The 22,026-nt window shown below is 33.6% G+C and overlaps 1 protein-coding gene across 1 annotated transcript; it reads left to right on the forward strand.

Annotated features, from left to right (window-relative positions):
• The first annotated feature begins 18,499 nt into the window (after positions 1–18,499).
• LOC106728425 (olfactory receptor 5T3) lies at positions 18,500–19,976 on the forward strand. Its single transcript, XM_014563445.2, has one exon. The coding sequence runs from the start codon at positions 19,025–19,027 to the stop codon at positions 19,919–19,921; it is 897 nt and encodes a 298-aa protein (XP_014418931.1). The 5' UTR covers positions 18,500–19,024; the 3' UTR covers positions 19,922–19,976.
• The last annotated feature ends 2,050 nt before the right edge of the window (positions 19,977–22,026 follow it).

A 22,026-nucleotide genomic window follows, 5' to 3' on the forward strand; every position in this document is an offset into this window, starting at 1 on the left:
AGGGAGTGAACCCAAGACTAACTTATAAATCATGTGTTTAATTGTGAAAATAACTTAAAAAACAGAATGAAAACCTTTGATTGCACCCACTTTCTCAGTATGAATGAAGAAAATGTTCCCCTGTGTATCCAAGGGAAGCTGAACTTTTGTATCTTTTCTTTCCACTTCTTCCCAGAGTCTAGGAAAATGGAACATCAAACATGTGACATAGCCCTCTCATCCTGCTTTAAATAAAGTTCATTACTGTGCTTCATACCGATTCCCAAAATGCAAGTCCTACCTAGAGTCTAGTGCTTACCTGAATTAACAAAGTTGCAGTGAAAAAGACTATGACTTTTTTTTTTACACTTAAAGAAATGCATTGGAAATTTAGAAGGGGAAAGAAGAAAAGCTAAAGCGAAGATTCACACTCAGTTATTGACATCCCGAATCGTAATACATACACATTGAAAACCTACTACTGCCTGCCTACAAGCTGTAGTCAGATCAGTATAAATGTAACTAATCTTGCAGATTTTGTCTTTCTCTTATTTATAAGAAAATTTACCAGATAGTATGGATAAAATCAAGAACTAATTCATCATAAATACCCTAATAGGAAAAATGTCTTGGGGGATTTATCAACACTGCACTAAACACTCACTATTCTGTTTTGGTTTGATACTCAGCCTCTATTTCTTAAAATTTTCATTAATACCTGTGGATAATATCATTTATCTAACAATTATGTCACTTTATAGGTTTAACTATATTTGTAGGTATTTTTTCCCTTCAGATTAGTGTCTCTTTTTAAGAGGTTACATTTGAATTGTAACATTTTGTTTATGAGTTTGAATTTTTATTTCCAAGGGCTTATATTTTAACATTACACCTGGTTAGCATGATGTCTGTGTCATCTTTGTTTTTATGCATATATAGTAAATATCTGAATCTACCCTCTGTATTACTTTGTGTGTATCAAGAGTTAAATACATTCCCCATGGTGACAATGACAGTAGTGTTGAAGATACAATAGTTGTGGGAGTGCTGTCCTGTCCCTTAACTCTTGGGCAAGCACATGACAGTGTAATGAAACAGAATTAGTTGAGGAATTAAGATAACTAGTTTTTGCTTCTAATTTATTATAATCTGTGCATTCTTGAGTATCTCAGCTGTTCTTTTGTATCAATTTCTCTGTCTATAAAGTAGTAATAATGCCTACCTTCATTAATTATGTCACAGGAATATAAGAAACATATAATCATGATCTTGGATCCAAGGAGTCTTGTTGAAAAATTTAAGAATGTTGGAGAGGGGGACATTTGGCTAAATCCAGGTTCTCATAGAATGAAGGCTACTCATTTTAATATTGAAATTATTTTTATTTAAACAATATTAATGCAAAAGTTTCTATAACAACGTTCTTATTTCCCTGCCTTGGCTTCTCAAGATAAGCGTTCATAAATACCTGCTACTGCCCTGGGCTTCCAGAGCCCGCTGCCACTGCAGACACGGGACGGTTAGCTTTACACCGAATCTCCATAGAACGCTTGTTTCCTTCTATCTTTTTTCTCTTTTTGTTTCTCATTAATTGATGTTCTAACCTCTAGAAACAGTTTCTAATTAGTGAGCTGATTTTATTTTTTTCCTAAGATTGTTTCCATTGTTATCTATCATTCCTTACCATAATGAAGGGAAGCAGGTAGCTTATTAAGTTAGTCATCTGATTTTACTTACAATTGTAAATGTGACCCCGCGTAGAACAGGACAGAGATTTCCCCGAGGCACATTTCTTTTTACTTGATTTGGGATATGAAACAGTTTGCTAGTGTTTATGTGCACTTCCAGAATGGAAATGCAACATATGAGGCAGTTAGTAATTAATTGACTCACTGTTTTGTCAAATCTCTTGGCTGTCACAGAATAATGACCCTCAAAGGCATATCATATATATGTACACACACACATATATAGTGAAATTATATTTATATATATATATACATATATAAAATGACCTTCAAAGGCACATCATAAACATATATGGCAACCATAATCTTCCTAGGTATAACTGTTCAGTGAATAATTATATAATTAATTCAGTGAAACCATCTAGAAATAAAGTTCACGTGTCATCACAAGCACACAAACTCTATGTACCTGTTACCGTCTACCTAAACACCTTACACACAAAATGTAGACATACACACAAGTATGTGTACCTTTTGTGTGTAAGATTTCTTAAGGCAAAATGCAACAATCCTTCTCTTTGAACTTTCTGCATCATCTTTCTAAAAGTTTATTTGTTTCACAATTTATATTTTGCCCAACTCTACTTTATCCTTTGACCATGCATTCACCTTCCTTTTATCTTCTAAATCTATTATTCCATTTCCATATGTGTTCTCTGTACTAATTATATAACTTAGTGAAATAAGCTTAACTTCAGTGTTTTAATGTTACAGCTAAAGAAACATTTTATCAACATAAAAGTTACATAGAGCACAACACTATTCCAAGAAACAATTACACATGTGATGCATATACATACATACATAAGTATGAATATATATGTACCTTTAAAAAAAAGAAAAAGGAGAAGGAAGATTGTCTACCATTATACCCTACATACTGCTTTCCAGCAAAGAACCCATAGCTACAAATTTAAAACATAGCTAAAAAACTTGCTTTAAGGACTGACATGTATTTTAAAGAAATTGAAAGGCGAACATAGTATTTAATGTTTACGGTACTTTTACCATCATTTCTTTTTATTCTTTGTGGAAAATATGAATTTTCCTCTGATATCATGTTAATTCAAAATGAATTTTTTTTATGTCTTGTAGTGCAAGTCTGCTAGTAATAGATTCTCTTAGTTTTATTTACTAAAAGATTTTGTATTTCAATTTCAATAATTTGATACAAATTTAAACAACTTCATTGATACGTATTGAAACATAATAAAAGTATGTATTTACAGTAAATTTTGCATATTTGCACAGCAGTGAAATCATCACGCTATCAAGATTGAGAACATGTCCATCACAAGCAGAAATACATTTGTCTTTCCATCCTCATCACATATAACACCAGAAAGTGAAATTGGTATTTAACTCAATTGTAGCCAGAGAACATACCCTGTATATTATTTCTAAGTACTGAGATCTCTGTGGACCAGCGGTTGGTCTATCTTGGTAAATGTTTCCTTTGAAAGGATGCATATTCTTTTGTTGCTTGGTATTGGAGATCAAAAAATGACGATTTTTCACACTGTCAATATCTGTCTTTTTGAATTGAGATATATTTGACATAGAGAATTGTATTACTTTTAGGTGTTTAGTTAACATCCATCACCATCCAAACTTACATAATTTTTTCTTGTAATGAGAACTTTTAAGATCTCTGTTAGGGGCTTTTAAACATTCAGTACAGTATTATTAACTATATTATTACCTATAGTCACCGTGCTGTACACTAAGTGGGTTGCTATATATTTCAATAGTGGTATTATAACTATGGCTGGATTTAAATTTAATGCCTTGCTATTTGTGTTTTTTTCCTCACACATTTTTTGTTCATTGTTTTTCCTTCTTATTATGCCTTTTTTATGATTTGCATGTTTTTAGCATTTTCTGTACCTCTGCCATTTGTTTTTATCTAATATTCCTTGTTAATTTCTTAGCTGAAGGTATAAAGTTTACAATATAAAGCCCTGCCCACCACAGACTATCATTAAAGAAATTATACCATATTATGAAAAATGTAACATCCTGAAAAGGAAATACTCCTATATCTACAATCCTATCTTTTGTTTTATATTATTGCCTTACAATTTATTGTTATTCATTTATAAATACCATGATACACTGCTTTTTGCTTTCGATTGCTATTTATTGTTTAAAGAACATTTAAATATATGAAAAATGGTGTGCATGTCAACTCTCTTATTTTCATTTTGAGATTGATTCATTCTTTGTGTTGATTTTCACCTGTGTTTTCTTCCACTTGAAAAACTCCTTTAATATTTCTTGTTTGTAAATCTGCTACTGATATATTCTTTCCCTTCAGTTTGTGTGAAAAAGTTTCTAGTTTTTAATTTCACTTTCTGTTTTGCAGAATCATCTCATTAGATAAATCATTCTAGACTGATAGTTATTTTGTCCAGCTCTTTGAAGATGTAATCCATTCTCTCTGTCCTAAACAGTTTCTAAATTGAAAGCTGCATTAATCAAATACATTCCACTGTCATAATATATTTTTCATCTGGCTATTTCTATTTTTTATCACTGTTTTTTAGTACTTGTTTATAATATATTTTATTGACACTATTGCATGGTTATGTTTCTTGCAGATTGTTGACTTTATTGAATTTGGGGGTTTATAGTTTCATTAGCTTTTTTTTTCTTTTCCATGTAAGTCACATTTCTTTATTTCTAGCTGCCCAAATGATTTATTTCATCATTTTTTTTAATGTTTGGTTGTTATGATTCAAATACTTTTCAAGCCTGCCCCATATCCTTTCTTCTGAGATACCAATAATGTGTACATCAACTCTTATGATACTGTCCTGAAAGTTTCCAGAGTTCTGTTTATGTTATTAAATGTTTCCCTTTATTTTAAATGGATTCCATTTCTATTTTCAAGTGTACTAAAACTTTCCCCTGCAGTGTTTACTGTAATATTAATCTCACTGTAAAATGTTGATTTCAGGTATTTTAGATACATTTTAGATATATTAGATAAACTTAGAGATTTAGTTTTAGATACATCATCGCCAAAAGATTAAAATTCTTTTTTCTTGTATTTCTTTGTTTATTGAGCTTATGTTTCTCTTTAAGAAATTGTTCAGAGTTACAAATATTTCATATATGCCCTTGGGTACTAATCCCATTATTCCTTTTTATTGGTGGTTTTGTTTCTATTGACTGAATTCTTTTCTTGCTGTGGATCATGTTTTCCTGCTTTGTGGCATATCTAGTCATTTTTTAATGGGTATGGATCATTGCAGTTATTATGCTGTTTTGTGTATGGATTTTGTTTTCTTTGTTTTAAGATTGTTTTGAAGACACTTGGGGTTTTGAAAAAAACCTCTTCTCGGTTTGAATGGTCTTAGTCTCTTTCAGTTCACGTGGTGGTGCTTCCATGAATTAAACTTTCTTTGTGGGTTCCTCTGATTCTTATTTGGGTTTAGTACATCTGACAGCCACTTCCATACATCATTTCAACATGTAATTCTCTTTACTTTGCACATATGAGGCAGCTGTAGGACAATATATTGGAAATTGGTAGACAGCCTTTTTTTTTTTTTTTTTTAAATCTGAGATAGCACTACCTTAAGGATTTCAGAGGAGTCAGCACAGAATCACACTTGATTTAATCCTTTTCCTAAAGAGTGGGGATATGCAACATTTTTATTGATAACCCAGCAAGTCTGGGCTTTTCTATATTTTCTCTAAATTCTGCTGGTCAGTTAAACTGTCCTCTATTTAGTTTATCTATTTTGTTTTCATTCCTGGTCAGAGCCCTCTAAAATAATTAAATTAACACTTAAAAATTTCTCCTGGAATTTTTCTTAGCCAGATTCACAAATTCATTAGGAACATGTAATCTCTTCCAGGTTCCTGCAGGCATCAATGTGCATGTTTTGTTTGTCTGTATGCTTTTGGCTACTATAAAGCAATGCTTAGTCATTTACGCAGCTTCTTTTAGCAGAAAAAGTCTCCACTTTTCCACCATCACTTAACAGCTTGTTCGTGATTTATTTAGCCTCCAACAGTTTACCTTCAGCTCTTCTCATCTCTTCCTGCAATCAGGTCACAAGGCCACGAGTTTTAGATTTTTATTTTGACAGCACCCCACTTCTCAGAGCTAGCCTCTGCATCAGTCATCCAGTGCTGTGCTTAAAAACCATCCTCAAAATTACTGGCTTAAAATATTCACAATTTATCTGCTCATGATTCTGTCCCACTGTGATTTCCTCTGCATTTCACTCATTGGCTGGTCTGTGTTCAATATTTTCTGCAGAAAATGTTCCTGCAATTATTTCTGTTGGTATCTTTCTCCTTCTGCTAGTCTTCCCCTGTATCCAATCATATCCATTAATTTTTTGAAATGTCCAATGGCTTATTACCTAAAAATCTTGGTGATTAATTTATTCTTTTCTGTACTCTTGACCAGAATAGATTTTTCTACTTAGGTTTGTCATCAGGGTTGTTAATACACATTCTTGCTCTCTTTTCCAGGTAGACAGTGGCCATGCACTTCCCTACCAGCTTGGAAAAAGGTGTGTCTTTAGGCAGGTGAGCAGAGCTACCTCTGCTTCTGATCTAATGAATTACCAAAGGTGACTGTTCTGCCGTGTTCTTTTTTAACCATAAGTCCTGGTGACATATGACGGTTCCTAAGAGATGCGTTTCTTGCATATGAGAAGAATTTATTAGATAAGCATGTGATGCTGAAAATGGAGGAGTTCTTTATTCACTATAAATGGGAGAACCATGGAGAACACAGGTTCATAGTACTGAACAGACAATTTCAGTTAAACAAAGACAAAAATAACAGAAAAACTTACTCTGGGATATCCATAATAATATCATTGATCAGACTTGTATTTATCATTTTCAATACGTGTGTTCATGTATGTGTGCAGGTGTGTGGAGCACAGATGTGTGTGTGTTTGTGTGTAAAATCTCTTACTTTTATACCAGATATCAATTTTTAAAGATACTGTGTTAAAATATTTATTATAACTATATTAATAAATAAATATGAATACTAGGAAACTTGGGAAAATAATGCACTGTATATCTTAAGCATTTCTATTTTAATTCAAATTATATACTCCATCAAAAGAATAAAAAATAAATGAAGAAAATTTAGGGAATGGATGAATCTATATGGGGACAAAACAGTTCAATCTCATACACATTATATCTCTGAAAAGCAAATATACATTCACATTTTTTGCATTAATAAATTTTAAGGTAAAAATTATTGAGATGTAAGGACCATGATTTAGCTCTATCGACAAAGCATATCTACAAAGAAGAATTCAGAGAGAAGCACAGGGTAAAAAATTGATTGCTGCATCCAAAACTTTTAATTATCACTATGTGGACTTCCTATTTTTAATCTTTACTTAGGTGTTCTGTAAATCATAAAGAATTAAATTGAATTTGCTGAAAGCTTAAATGTCTAAAATTATAAGCATATAAATATTTAGCAAATGTTCTTAAAGTTTTACAATCTCTATTATCTAAAAACATTATAAAAATAAAAAAGAGAAAGACAGTAATATAGAGAGGAATGTATCATAAATATTCATTATTGTGTTGGGGGAGAAAAGGTTTATGACATCAACTCCTAGGTATGAAATACAACATTTTCCCATAAAAAGTCACAAATCACTAGTAAATTTGTGAACTGAATATGAGATGGGCTAAATACGTACTTTCTTATCAGCAAAACACCTTGTGGATATAATCCCGATATCAGAAAGTGCAGCATAAAACAATAAGGTCTGAAATGAATAAAAATAAGAAATCTACAGTAATGTAGAAAAAGCAAACTAGACCTTAATTTCTGATTATACAAATGGCAGAATTAAATAGGAAACCAGAAAATGAGTTCAAGTCAGACAGCTAATGCATTCAACATTAAGGAAGCAATTTTCTCAAAGCCATCAAGACATCCTTATTTCTCAGAGTGTATATCAGGGGGTTAAACATCGGGGTCACAATGGTATAGAAAAGAGAGAGAAACTTGTCTGTATTGGAAGAATTTCTGGATTTGGGTCGTAAATATGCAATGACTGCAGATCCAAAGAATAAAGTCACAACCGTGACATGAGACGAGCAGGTGGAGAAGGCCTTTGCTCTCCCCATTGCCGATGGCAACCTCAGGATGGTGGAGGTGATTTTACTGTAGGAACCAAGTATCAACAGGAAAGGGGTCATAACAAACAGGACCGCGACTATGAAGACCAATATCTCATTCAGAAAAGTGTCCCCACAGGCCAGCCTGAGTATTGGGGGGATGTCACAGAAGAAGTGATTGATTTGGTTGGATCCACAAAAGGGCAGAGAGAAAATCTGGCATGTCTGCCCTATCTCAACCGGAACCCCAGTGATCCAGCAGGCCGCCACCAGCTGGACACAGGCCCTGGGGTTCATGACAAGGGGATAGTGCAGGGGGTTACAAATGGCCACGTAGCGGTCATAGGCCATCACGGTAAGAAGTAGGCACTCTATGTTTCCAAACATAAGGACAAAACTCATTTGTGTTGCGCAGGCAAACAAAGAAATGTGTCTTCTCTGAGTCCAGAGGTTTAGGAGCATTCTAGGAAGAGTGACTGATACATAACAGATTTCCAAGAAGGAAAAATTACTGAGGAAAAAATACATGGGAGTCTGGAGAGCCTGGTCAGACTTGGTTATGAGAATAATGATGCCATTTCCCAACAGAGTTACCACATAGACAAGCAAAAACATCCCAAAAAGAAATACTTGCAGATTGGGAATATCAGAAAATCCCAAAAGAACAAATTCCATCATTGAAGTGAAATTTTCTTCCACTGGGTCTTTTAGGTGTTCCATCTGTGAAAATAGAAAATTAGTCTTTTATATTTTTAACCTGTTTTATAATTCTATAAACTAAAGGGATTTAGGGGAATTAGTACATAAGATTTCTATTTCCCATTCATGTTTAGTATTTTATATTCTGGACGCAAAGTATACAACTGAAATCTAATAAAGAACTTATGCTAAAATCTAAATATATCCACATAGTTAATATTTACTTCTAGGTTTGATTTTAAATGAAAATGATATGTTTGAGAATTATGTATTCTTATGTTTCATGTATTTGTGTGTGGAACAAAATTAGTCCATTTTATTCCTCGTATTAACAAACGGAATCCTGAGACAGAAGGATTTGCATCCCATTTTTCTCAGGGGTAGGACACCACCAAATTTTGTATTGTATTTTTTAGGGATTTTCCCACTCTTCAACTAGATCCTTTCCAAGGAAAAGGAATAAGAATATGGCACGCCCTCCCTTCCCCATGTGCAGCTGCAGCTCTTACTGTTTCTGCATACACTTTATTTGAGACCATTCTGGTTGCATTTACCCATCAAAGTAAATATCGTGACCATGAATCATCATAATGCAAGATCTTTATTTGTCTTATCCAAACATGCAGCAGAGATTTGAAAAATGCTTTTGATCTGTTGGCTGTTTAATTAACAACGACGCAATTGAACGAATTACATTGATGGTATCATTTCTGAAATACTGCTTGGTAAATCTATTCTCAAATCTCTTGCTATGTGTCATTGATCATTTTTATTTCAAAATTATCATTTTAATATTACATCTAAGCTAAAATACATGAAAATCAAAGTTGAAAACTATAACTTATTTAAAAGGTGGGAAATAGACAATTGTCAAACATATCAAAAGCAGAGGATATATTATTTTAACTAGAGTGTATGTGAGCAAATATATTTTAGGTGATTAATTACTGAAAACTACAGAGACCCAACTTTCTCCTATATTGAGATATACTTAGACAATACAGGATTTTTTTTTTAAAAGGTGACTAGCATATTATGGCTTTAAATAGTATCTGGGAAAATGGAAAAGAAAAATGATTTTAACTGAGCTACCATTTTGTTAGTAAAGTGTTTGCAATAACATATTCTTGAATTCTGTTAATGTCCTTATTTTATGTCACAGATGAAGACACCATGGCTCAGAGCTTTACATGACTAAACTAAAAAAAAAAAAAAAAAAAAAAAAAAAAAAAAGATCCCTTTGACCCCTAAGATTCACGAGCATTGTGACAAGTGTAATGGAATCCATAGCCATTTTAAAGAAGGAAAACTGCCAAGGAAAGACTCCATGGGGATCTGGCCATCAGGACCCACTTTGTCATTAGAATTATGGTGCTATTGCTTGTTAGGGTAATGATACAGATGACTAAGAACAACCCCAATAGAAAACACTGGAGATGAGGAGCGTCAGCAAAACTCCAAGAAAAGAAGTTCAGTCCATGTGTTAGATTTTCTGCTGGTGCTTTTCCCTGGTGTTGCATCTGTGGAAAGATGAAATGCACCATGCGCTTTTCACTGTTCCTTCCCGACATTGCTCATTCTTCGGATTGTCACAGATGTCCAGACTGGCTTTCATGACCACTGCAATTGTTTCTAGTTTAAGAATGATTCCATTTATGTATTTCTCACTTTCCCAGTTTAGACCCTACTGATTATCAGTGTAAAAGCTCCATTTTAGGTTCCTTTAGAGCCATCCCACATACTTTTTGAATAAAGTTCATGATAAAGTATACTCTACTCAGCACAGCCACTGGAACGTCATCGGCAGCTGTGAAGAAGACCCAGAGCTTTGCCCTATGATCTTGCATTTAGTGAACTTCTTGGCAATCCTGTTGTGCTTCTCTGTGCATTTCCCATTCAGCAGCCCTGTATCAGAAAATGTCTTTTCTCACTCATATTCAGCTTCCTTTTTCAATCCTCATTCCTCTCTCATCAGTTGATCTTAAACACAAATGTATCTATTTTTCAGTTCATACTATTAGATAGTTAAAATATTTTTTAGAAAGGTTATTGTCCATGAGAATTAAATATCTTTTGGTAGGACACTAAGTGGAAAGCATAAGAGGGTTTTATTCAGAAAAATAAACTTGAGAACATTAACGAAGATAGAAAAATTAAACTGGGTCAACCCTGGGAAAATAGGGACAGACTGGAGGGTGTTCATTTCCTCTGTGTGTATGGGGGGTGGCGGTGCAGAGGGACAAAAGATGCCAGCTTTTAGTTTTACCCTTTGTGCTCTGTGCACCACCACTATCTTTGTTGATCCTCAAAAAACAATTCCTTAGTAACATTTTTCTTTAATTAAAGTATAGTCAGTTGCAATGTGTCAATCTCTGGTGCAGAGCATAATGTCCCAGTTTGCATACACTTACATATATTCATTTTGACATTCTTTTTCATTAAAGGTTATTGCAAGATATTGAATATAGTTCCCTGTGCTATACAGAAGAAATTTGTTTTTTGTCTATTTTTATATAAAGTGATCAACATCTGTAAATTTCAAACTCCCAAATTTATACCTTCCCATCCCTTTTCCCCTGGAAACCATAAGATTGTTTACTATGCCTGTGAGTCTGTTTCTGCTTTGTAGGTGAGTTCATTAGTGTCTAGTAACCTTTTCTAACCTCACTGTTCTTTAAAGATAAGGATACTGAAAATTGCTAAAGTTGGATAATCTGACCAATTGCGCACAGGTTTGTGATGGGAAGTCAGTGCCTTTTCTTGTTTTAGAAACAACAGGTGCCCGATTTCTTTGATTTATTATACATGTGACATTAAGCAGTTACATAGACTTTCCAAATGTTGCTTCCTCTTTTGTGAGAATTGCATGGGGTAATATTGATAAAATCATCACCTATCAAATAAAACTAATTATACATTATTTAGAGTTGTATAGTAAAATTACGGTTATAATATATTCTTTGTAGTCATCAGTGTTAAAGCACATTAACTAATACAATTGTATTTAAAGGACCATTGAGTCTCCTGTTGGTAATCACTTTTTTCCATTCTTCCCTTTCAACAGGGCCAGGTCTAGAGTGAGGGGAGTGAGGTTCCTAGAACATCAAAATTTAAGAGGCCCCTAGTCATGCTCAGGGCTGACCCTGCACTTTCAGAGATCTTAGTGTGAGTGTCCCCTTCCTTATTTCACCAAGGCATCTCTTGGATCCCCTACAAATCTTTTGGCTCACGTTTGCCCCAGTCTGTCTTTATCTCTCCATCTTGGTGGGACTGAACATTGTCCACCAGTTTAGCACAGGTATAATGTCATGGTAAGGGCTGTGACTGCTTTCCACTATGGATCAGTATAGGTCTATTAAAATTACAGCATAGCTAAACAGTATTCGATCCAGCAATGAACTGAAGAAGTAGGCACTATTTAAATGAAATCACCCCTTTTAAAAAGGAGAAGAGAATACATGAGAATTAATCCAGTCATATTTATCACTTTTAAGAACAACAGGATTTAATTTACATAATTTCTCTCTTATTACATGCATATACCGACTTGGAAACATAATTTCTTTCTGTACAAGTCCGACTTTCTGATAGTTAAATTATTCACATATACTCTGAAACACGTAAGATATGCATATCTTATTCTCAATAGTGAGCAAAGTAGAAAAAGTAAATATTTATTCTGTGTGCCCTCACAAAATTATCTATATTATACCTCTATCTTGTAAATGTTTCTTAATCCTTATTAATCATGGAAGATAAATCTGAATGTTCTAAGACTGCTATTTTTAAACTCCAATCTCTGTTCCCTGGAAAAATCCAAATGATTAAGGGGAGATGTGACAATAAAAAGTTACTTTTATGTTGGTCATATCAGTATCTCTACTCTACCTACTTCACTTACATTTGTCATTGAATATTAATTAGCAAGTTAAACTCTGAAAATTAATTTAAAAAGCAGTATTGAACTGAAAATTCTTTCATTATGCTATACATTTTTCATTTAAAACATTTATTTTTGTTTTCTTTAAACTAAATGTTCCTGGTAGTCCCAAAAGATGTAATTATAGTAACTGGATTATTTTATATTAAATCACATTAAAACATCATCAAGATTAAAATTAATTAAAAAATGCTTGTTACTGTATCTCAGCTCAAAATCAAGTTTTTCTCCATTATTTATCATGCTTACAAAAAATATATGTTATTCCAGTTCTTAGTATTTTAAAATAATTTAATATCATTATTTAATATTTTTGTTTTAAATATAAATTATACTTAATTGAATCAAAAATATATAGAAGCTCCTCTAATATGACACATTTGCTGTATCCATTAAATAGTAAATGTTTTAAAAAATCATGAACTAAAACTAGTAAAAGTATAAAGTAGTTCATATTTACCATTCTTATTTGAGATAATGCTGATTTATTTAATCACTGTAGAAGGTTTAAACATTTATATAACTTTAGGAGAAATTACTTATTTAATCAGACATCCAGCTTACCATTAAAATATTCTGTTCTTTCCAAAAATAAAGGGCTTCTTAATAAATAGTTACATCTACCCCATGGGATCTCTTTGACCAGACGCATTATGTCTCCAATTAAAATCATCATTTGGCTCTCTGTGATTTGGCTTATTTTATCTCTCCCAGATAGCACTCGCTCCACCCAGAGTACTTCATCGTCAGCCTCTCCATGGAACAGAGAGCTCAGCACATTTTACTTCTTGGACGTGAGCAGGTTGCTGAGCAGTGTAATGGGAGTCCATCCAAAACTGACACACGTCCAATTCATACTCTGTTGTGAACACTCCTTATCGATCCTCTGTTCTATTAAACTAAGCCCGTGTCTCACTTTCCTGAACTTTTTTTTTAATATTCTCTTCTGTAGTTGATTCCTTAATCAAAATTCAAGACTATGTCTGTGTAATAGCTGTAAATGCCCTGATGACAAATAATATTTTGGTCTATAAATCTTATATTTTATTGATTTCTACATGTGCACCAGGGAAACCCGAGAGATAGCTGTTGGGTTATTATATCCAGTTTAAAACTTAACTTTGGAGCCCCTGTTAATGTTAATAGGGGGGAGATTCTTCTTTTTAATGCAGCATTTTGTCATCCTTCCTCAATTTCATTTCCAGTGTGAAAACACTTTGAAGTGGAAATAACACCAAATTCCATATAGGATGAAATAAAATATTTGAATTTCCCAACTGAGATAGTGGGAAAGATGCTATAAAAATCATCTGTGCCTTCTGTGCTTCAACTCTGGGGGAAAAACATTATTTCCAATGTTTAGATTATTTAAGCATCTTGGCTTGGTGTCAGTTTCTCATGGCAAAAATAGGATTCGCTTCCTGTTCTTCAGTAAATAATGATTTCTAAGGTTTTATGATTACAAAGAGAAACTATTTCCAGCCAATGGAACTCCTATAGTATTGTGATAACAGAGAGTGACTGTGAACGTAATCGCAAAACATCAGGAACCGTGTGGTGGAGATCGTGGGAGGTGCATGAGGAGTGGGTGGTGAGAGAGGCGTCACAGACGTGACAGAGCACAGCACGGGAGTGGGAGGCCAGCAGGTGCTTATCCAAGAAGTAGCCACGCTGAGGAGGAGTTCTGCAGCCGTGTAATTAACAGGCGCAGCATCACGCATGAATAGAGAAATCTGAGAATAGAGAAATGTTGAGAAGAAAACTCTAATAGAATTGAAAATTTAGCATATAATAGAAAGTACATACCAAATTGGCAAAATATGGGCATTTTGAAAACGTGTAATTGGGACAGCTGGGAAAACTCTGAGAAAGAAATACAGATTTGTATTCACACCTCATATTACAATAGGAACATCTTCTAATGATACACACATTGACATATTTCAGAAAGTGAAATAACGAAAGAGTTCAGAATACACATTTTTATAACTTTGAAGCAAAGAAAGACGATCTAGCTTTGGATCAACATCAGAATGCAGAAGTTTTCAACAAAAGTTGAAAAAATGCACACAAAAATAATTCTACTTAGTAGACTTTTAGATTCTGTGATACACTTTCTCTTTATATATAAATACATTGTATCATCTGACAATAATAGGAAGTATAGAAATTTTTACTCTCTCTTAATTCCCCGCTTCTTGATCTGCAATTATTTATTATATAATATATATTTTTAATTTTTTCTTCTGTTCTTTTCTTTTTCTTTATTTTGTTAACTTAATGGTAAATAAAATCTGTTTTCTAGATGAGAGTCATTGGTGGGATAAATGAGGTGCATTTATTTCCAGTCATGGTGGGAAAATATCCTTTAATCACTGACGGTCCAAACTAATTAATCACCACCCAAATATTGCAAATACAATGTCATTCGCATGTTTGGACTTGATTTATTTTATTAGCTTAAATTAAATTACCTAATAATACATTTTTATATTTTTCCCAATAAGATAAAACTTGACACAAAACTGAAGTTTTGTCTCTAACACACCACTGTAACCATATCATTTAGAAATGTGAAGTCATTTTATATGTTCCAGGTTAGACCAGTCACCATCTGAATACCCTTGAGTGACCACAGTCAACGCCACATGAAACAAAATAATCCTTCAGCTATGCTGCGCCTAGATTCTTGACCCACACATTTATGAGATAGAGTAAAATGATATTATTCCAAGCTAATTTTTTATGCAACAGAAAACTGAAACAGAGACCTTCCATAACTGTTACAATGCCAACTTTCTTTGTAAGTTTTCTTCTGTCATTCCTCTCCATGGGCACCATGTATAGCCATCTGATCATTAGTCACTCTCATTTAATATTCTTTCCTCAGAAATTATTGCATTAATGTGTTTGTATCTTTGTATTTTTAGATCACATTGCTGATGCCTTGATATCCGCCTAGACAAAAAAAGAACTAGCTGAATAAACTTAGGTTATGTCAAAAATAAATTCTTTTTGCAAGTATAATATTAAAGGAGAAATAGATTAAAAAAAAAAAAGAGCCCCACTCATCATTTACCAGTCCAGCTTGATTGAAAATGAATCCAAATGAGTTGACAGTATTTTAATGGAAAACATCTGAAGGAAAAAAAAAAAAAGCTTGGCTTTCTTAACAGTAACTTCTTGCTATTTATTTGCTTAGGACTGAAATGTTTCTCTTGTTTCAAATGTCATCTTTCTCAACCAGGAGGACTCAGAAAAATGCAACAAATTTACCTCATACATTGGTCTTAGTCTCTATTCTTCACCAAAAGAATGAATGGTTAAGTCTAGAAATCTTGGAAAAGAGCTGATTCTATATTGGGGCAAAATAGTTAAATCCAGATCATATTATGTCTTTGAAAAAGCAAAAATGCATTCAGATGCTTTGCAATAGTAAAGAATAAGATATAAAACTATAAGGGTGTCACTAGTATGATTCTACCATATAGTTAAGGCTTTTCTACAAACAGAGAATTGGGCTGAAAGGAAGAGAAACAGAACAGAGAGATGCACAAAAAAACAAAAAAAACCCAAAAATAACCCTAACTTTTTCAGACTCCAATCCTCCTAAGGGCCATATTCATCTCTGCTACTTTAGAATTTGAAGGGAGGAAACACTTACATTATTCATTACCACATCCAAAAGCATCTACAATATCTCTTTGTAAAAGTTCTATTGTTAATTTGCCCTTAGGTTAATTATGTTAGTTTTTGAATCAGAAAAGGTAACATCATTGGGCGTTGAATGGTTAATACTTCTACAAATATTAGCCAAGGTCATTCAGAAATGACTCTCAAAAGGCGTACCAGACAGTGATTTTTTTTAGCTGATATCTTTTTGAAAAGAAGAAAAAGTACATAATAGCTAAGTATAGAGGGAAAGAAACAAGATACTCACTGTGACATCAATTATTAAATAAGATATACTTATTTTTCAGTAAAACAAGTCCTAATCACCAGCGAATTTGTTGGGGATGGTAGACTATCTGCTGAGCATGAGATCTGATGAAAAATTAGCTTCTTGTTGGTGCCACAACCACTGAGGACATGTAGGGAAGCCCAGCATAGAACAGCATGGTGGGGAGTGAGTGAAGGTGATGGACGTACTCAGTTAATCTGCTCAGTAGCTGCTGGACACCGGATTATTTTCAGCCCAGTATCTTTTTTCTTTTCCTTTTTTTGTCTTTTTCTTTCTTTTTTTCTCCCTCCCTTCCTTCCTTCTTCCCTTCCTTTTCTCTCTCTCTCTCTCTTTCTTCCTTCCCTCACTCAGACTAGAAGGTCAACATTCCTTAACTACTAATTTAGACTATCTGGATAAAGAACTTCAACGTCTATGTACGTTTCAGAATTCTTACATAACCAGGTACTGATCCATAAATTAGTATGTGGAATTCCCAAGAAAACACAAGACCCCACACAACAGAAATTTGATCTTTATCTCTGCCAGATCTCTAATAGTCTAAAGTTTACTACATAAAATAGTACAGATATTTGCATACTGTACCATCTCTCCTGTCAATACTTCTTATTAATGTGTTTATGTATCTCCTCTATGAAGATCTCAATGAATATTAGAAGTGTAGCACTTTAAAATTTGAGTATCTACAGTAATCTTTATTTAATGATAATGAAGTCTGTCAAAATTCATGTTTTCATATTATTTCATTATTTAAATGTTTACAAAATTTTGAGAGAAGTAAGCAAGTTATATTCCCAAGGAGGGGAACTGGATTTCAGAGAAATAAAACCATCAGCCCTATGGCATGTAGGTATCAGAGCTGGGTCTATGTTTTCTATCATTAATTGGATATCTTTTCCAGTCCTATGCATATTCTTCTTCCACTGAGAGATCATTTTATACCAGAGGCTAAAGGGCATTGCTCCAGAATCATGCATTTTCTCATCAAATAAAAGAAAAATAAAAAGGAAAAAGATATTGTCTTGTTACTTTTCTATCCCATAAGAGAATTAGTGTGTTTTGTCCTTGATGCATCCCTATGGACTTCAAGAAGAGGCAGAGGACCTGGTATGAGTCCAAATGCTTAATACTCATAGCATCCTTTAATTGAGTGAGCAGATTATTTTCACAGGTAAGTGGGAAGGTTTTTCATTACTTAGAAAATATTTTAGAACGTATAATCTTGAATCTCAAACTAGATTCTATTCTTTAACATTTAACCCTGAGATAGAAATTTCTAGTTAATTCAGAATTGAATTAAGGATTGGATGCGGAATTTTAATGGAACATAGTAGAGGAAGTAGGAAAGACTCACTGCATACTTAGCTCAGTAGAGCTACAAATTAGAAATTGTTTTCATTACCTTGGTGGAATATAACAATCAGAATAAGGGTAGTATAAATAAATGTCTTTATTAAATTTTTAGAAAAATTATTAAATGGAGAATTTATCAACCAGCCATTGGTTATATGCCCCCCCACACAAAGGGACAGCTATTTTTTATAGTAATTAAAGTAACTTCATAAGCAACTATAATATATTAAATAAATAGCCATTAAATATTTTTGACAGAAATATGTCTCAAAATATACTGAAGGATTTTGCAGAAATAATGAGTATATGTATAGGGCAAAAACTTGAATGGTGTTAAGTTAAAATTTGAAAATCAGTAACAATGAAATAAACTACAGTGGCCAAACATTGATAACTTATTTTTATGTGTTTCAAGAAACAGAACTGTAATACAAAAAAAGAAAGAAACAAGAGAGCAATGCTATGAATTTGTTTGCAAACTAAGTGCATTTATTTCCAGAATAAAATCTGTTTACCACACCCAGAAGTACCAAAAAATGAGGTCATAACCATAAAGAGAACATAAAATGGTTGGTTGGAAAAGGCTGCCTCAAATGACAGTTGAAAAGTAAGTCTAATTTACCCTATTTCTTAGTAATCTGTGGATATTTTACAGTTGAATAATTTTCACATTGATTTTTATCATTTAAATTCAGCACAGTCTTGTGAGGTGAGTGTATTTGTTTCCATTTTACTGGTTGTGGACTTCAGGCATGCTGTAGAAAAATCTAGAATTAGCACTCAAGTGTGTACTTTCTACCACAATATTTTCGGATTATAAATTCCTATATTCACCTGTCTTTATGAATGTTAAGATGATGTGATATGAAAACAGGAGGTAGTAAACTTAAAAGAGAATAAACTGGAAATCAAACCACAGAAATCAGCACTATTTTTAACGTGACAAATTTAACCAACAACTGAATGAATTAAATTCTTTAATTTACCTGTACAGGGTAATGCATCCACTTGGATTCAACTTCTTCATCACTGCCTATTCCCTCACTGCAAAGGATTTCACTATGTTCTTCTAAGAATTATACCTAAAAGGATATGATGGGGGGGAACTTAATTTTCATTATCCATTGCCTTTAGAACTTAAAAATAACAACTAAACTGTCAGGGTCACTGTCAGATTTAGATTTTCACAGGATTCAGTTGAAAAATGTGAGTGAAGACACCATGTTTATATCGGTGGGCTTCACAGATGATTGTGAGCTGCAAGCTTTCCTATTTTTACTATTTCTAGCAATCTATCTTTTTACTCTGATAGGAAATTTGGGACTGGTTATGTTGGTTATTGTGGATTCTCGGCTCCACAACCCTATGTACTGTTTTCTGAGTGTGTTATCATTCTTGGATGCCTGCTATTCTTCAGTTATCACCCCCAAAATTTTGGTCAATTTCCTGTCAGAGAATAAAATCATTTCATATCTTGGATGCACAGCACGGAATTTTCTCTTTGTTACTTTTGGGACCACAGAATGCGTCCTCTTGGCCGCAATGGCATATGATCGCTACATAGCAATCTACAATCCCTTCCTGTATTCAGTGAGCATGGCGCACAGAGTCTATGTGCCACTCATCACTGCTTCCTATGTTGGTGGCATCTTGCATGCTTCTGTGCACACAGTGGCCACATTTAGCCTGTCCTTCTGTGCGTCCAATCAAATTACACACGTCTTTTGTGACATCCCTCCTCTCCTCGCTCTTTCTTGCTCTGACACTCGCACAAACCAGCTTCTACTCTTCTACTTCATGGGCTCTATTGAGACAGTCACTATCCTGATTGTCCTGATCTCCTGTGGCTTCATTCTGCTGGCCATCCTGAGGATGCATTCTGCCGAAGGGAGAAGGAAAGCCTCTTCTATGTGTGCCTCTCACCTAACTGCAGTGCCCATTTTTCACAGTACAGTTCTCTTCATGTACATGAGACTGAGTTCCAACTACACCTTGGACCATGACGTGATAGTGTCTGTGTTTTACAGCATCATGATTCCCGTGCTGAATCCCATCATCTGCAGTCTGAGGAACAAAGATGTCAAAGAGGCCATGAAAAGAGTGTTTGGGAAAAATTGACTTGTTAATAAAGTATATTTTTCACACTAAATATTAAATGGAAAGAATTTAAGCCTAATGTTTATTGTTGTTATATCAAAAAAGTTATATTTAAACTGTTTTAGTTTATTATTGCCTTTCTGTCATTCTTGGATATTTTAAAATGAAGATTATATTCAACCCACCACCTATGTGCCTTTTACACAAGCAGGAAACTGTGACTATCTGTGTGTCTATCTCCACATAATGTGGATATGTGTATATATCTGTGATTATATATATGAAGACTACAAATATTTGGTTTCATTGATTTAAATGTCTATCTTCTCACCAGTGTCATAGTATCTTTTTGAAGTGCTTTATAAGTGAATAATTAATAAGTAAAATGTAATAATCATTACAAATCTAGAATGCTAAAGAGGTAATAGCAGATTTTGGTATGAAAAGCGCAAGCTACAATTTTTCCCGACTTCACTTAGAATGATGTAATATCTTGATTTCTTAGCTATGTGTTAAATCTTGAAGTTCAATTATGGGAGTCCTCCAATACTATTCTTTACTTTCAAAATTGTTTTGAGTTCCTTAGTTCTTTTGCATTTTCAAAAAAAAAAAGAAATATAGTTACATTTTCTGTTTCCGTAAAACTGCTTGTTTACGTTTAATTGGGGCTACATTTGGGACTGCATTTAATTAGTAGAGCCTTTGTTTACAATTGGGCAGGCTACAGAAATCTTTTCTTTCTTTCTTTCTTTCTTTCTTTCTTTCTTTCTTTCTTTCTTTCTTTCTTTCTTTCTGTCTTTTTTCTCTCTTTCTTTCTCTCTCTCTTTCTTTTTTCTTTCTTTCTTTTCTTCTTTATCTTTTTCTTTTCTTCTTTCTTTCTTCCTTTCTTTCTCTCCTCTCCTTCCTCTCCCCTCCTTTCCTCTCCTCTCCTTTCCTTTCCTTTCCTTCCCACCTTGAATCCTTTCTTTTCTTTAACACTCAGAGTCTATGACCAACATTTCCTAATTACTAATTCAGAATCTCTGGATGTAGACTGGAGGCATCTATGCCTTTTTCACAATCTTCTGAAAATGTCTTAAGCACTTTGCCAGGTACTAATCTATAGAGTATATATGGAACCCTAAGAAAAGATAAAGTTCTGGGCAACTCAAAAAGTTTGGCATCTGTCTCTACCAAATCTCTAATGTCAGGTGTTCTGTTACATAGAATATAAAGTCACCTGTGTACCATACAGTCTCTCCTGTCAACTTCCAAGTCATGCATTTATATCTCGTCTCTTCTTTTATTTTTTTAACATTTTTATTGATTTATAATCATTTTACAATGTTGTGTCAAATTCCTGTGTAGAGCACAATTTTTCAGTTATACATGAACATATATACATTCATTGTCACATTCTTTTCTCTGTGAGCTACCGTAAGATCTTGTGTATGTTCGTCTCTTCTTTTAAACTTCCCACTGCAGTTTCATATATTTAGATGGCATAGTTAAGCAGTTTATTTCTCAAACCACTTAGAAATGTAGCCCTTTAAAATTTAAGTAACTATAGTAATCTTTATCAAATGATAATGAATTCTGTCATAGCTCATGCTTTCATGTAATTTCATTGTGCACATGTATAAAGGATTTTGAGAGAAGTAACAGGTTGTATTACCAGGAAGTGACAGGTTATGTTTCATGGCACCTAGCTATTTAGGGTCAGAGCCGGGATTATGTCCTGTCCTCTATCACAGGTTTATTTTCCAGCTCTGTACATATTCATTTTCCACTGAAGGATTATTTTATACCAGAGGTCTTGGTGTATTTATGTAATGATTTTGATACAAGAGTTTATTGTTCCAGAGCCATTTGCTCATTTAGTATGGGAAAAAAGTAAAAACAGCTCGGTACTTTTCTGTCCCAGAGGAGACTTAGTGTGTTTTCTCCTGGAGACATCCCTGGAGACCTCAAGAAGATCTCAGGAACCTAGTATAAGGGTCCAAATGCCTAATATTCAGAGCACACTTTCACTGAGTGTGTAGTTTATTTCCACAGGTAAGAGGAAAGGTTTTTCATCACTTATAAAATAATCTAGAAACCATAATCTTTTCCAAACTAGATTCTATTCTTTAATATTTATATCTGAG

This window comes from Camelus ferus, chromosome 10, assembly GCF_009834535.1.
Source record: "Camelus ferus isolate YT-003-E chromosome 10, BCGSAC_Cfer_1.0, whole genome shotgun sequence".
Taxonomy (NCBI): Eukaryota; Metazoa; Chordata; class Mammalia; order Artiodactyla; family Camelidae; genus Camelus; species Camelus ferus.

Excerpts from the sequence above, each read along its gene's own strand:
- LOC106728425 (XM_014563445.2), top strand. The coding sequence starts at position 19,025 with ATGTTTATATCGGTGGGCTTCACAGATGATTGTGAGCTGCAAGCTTTC.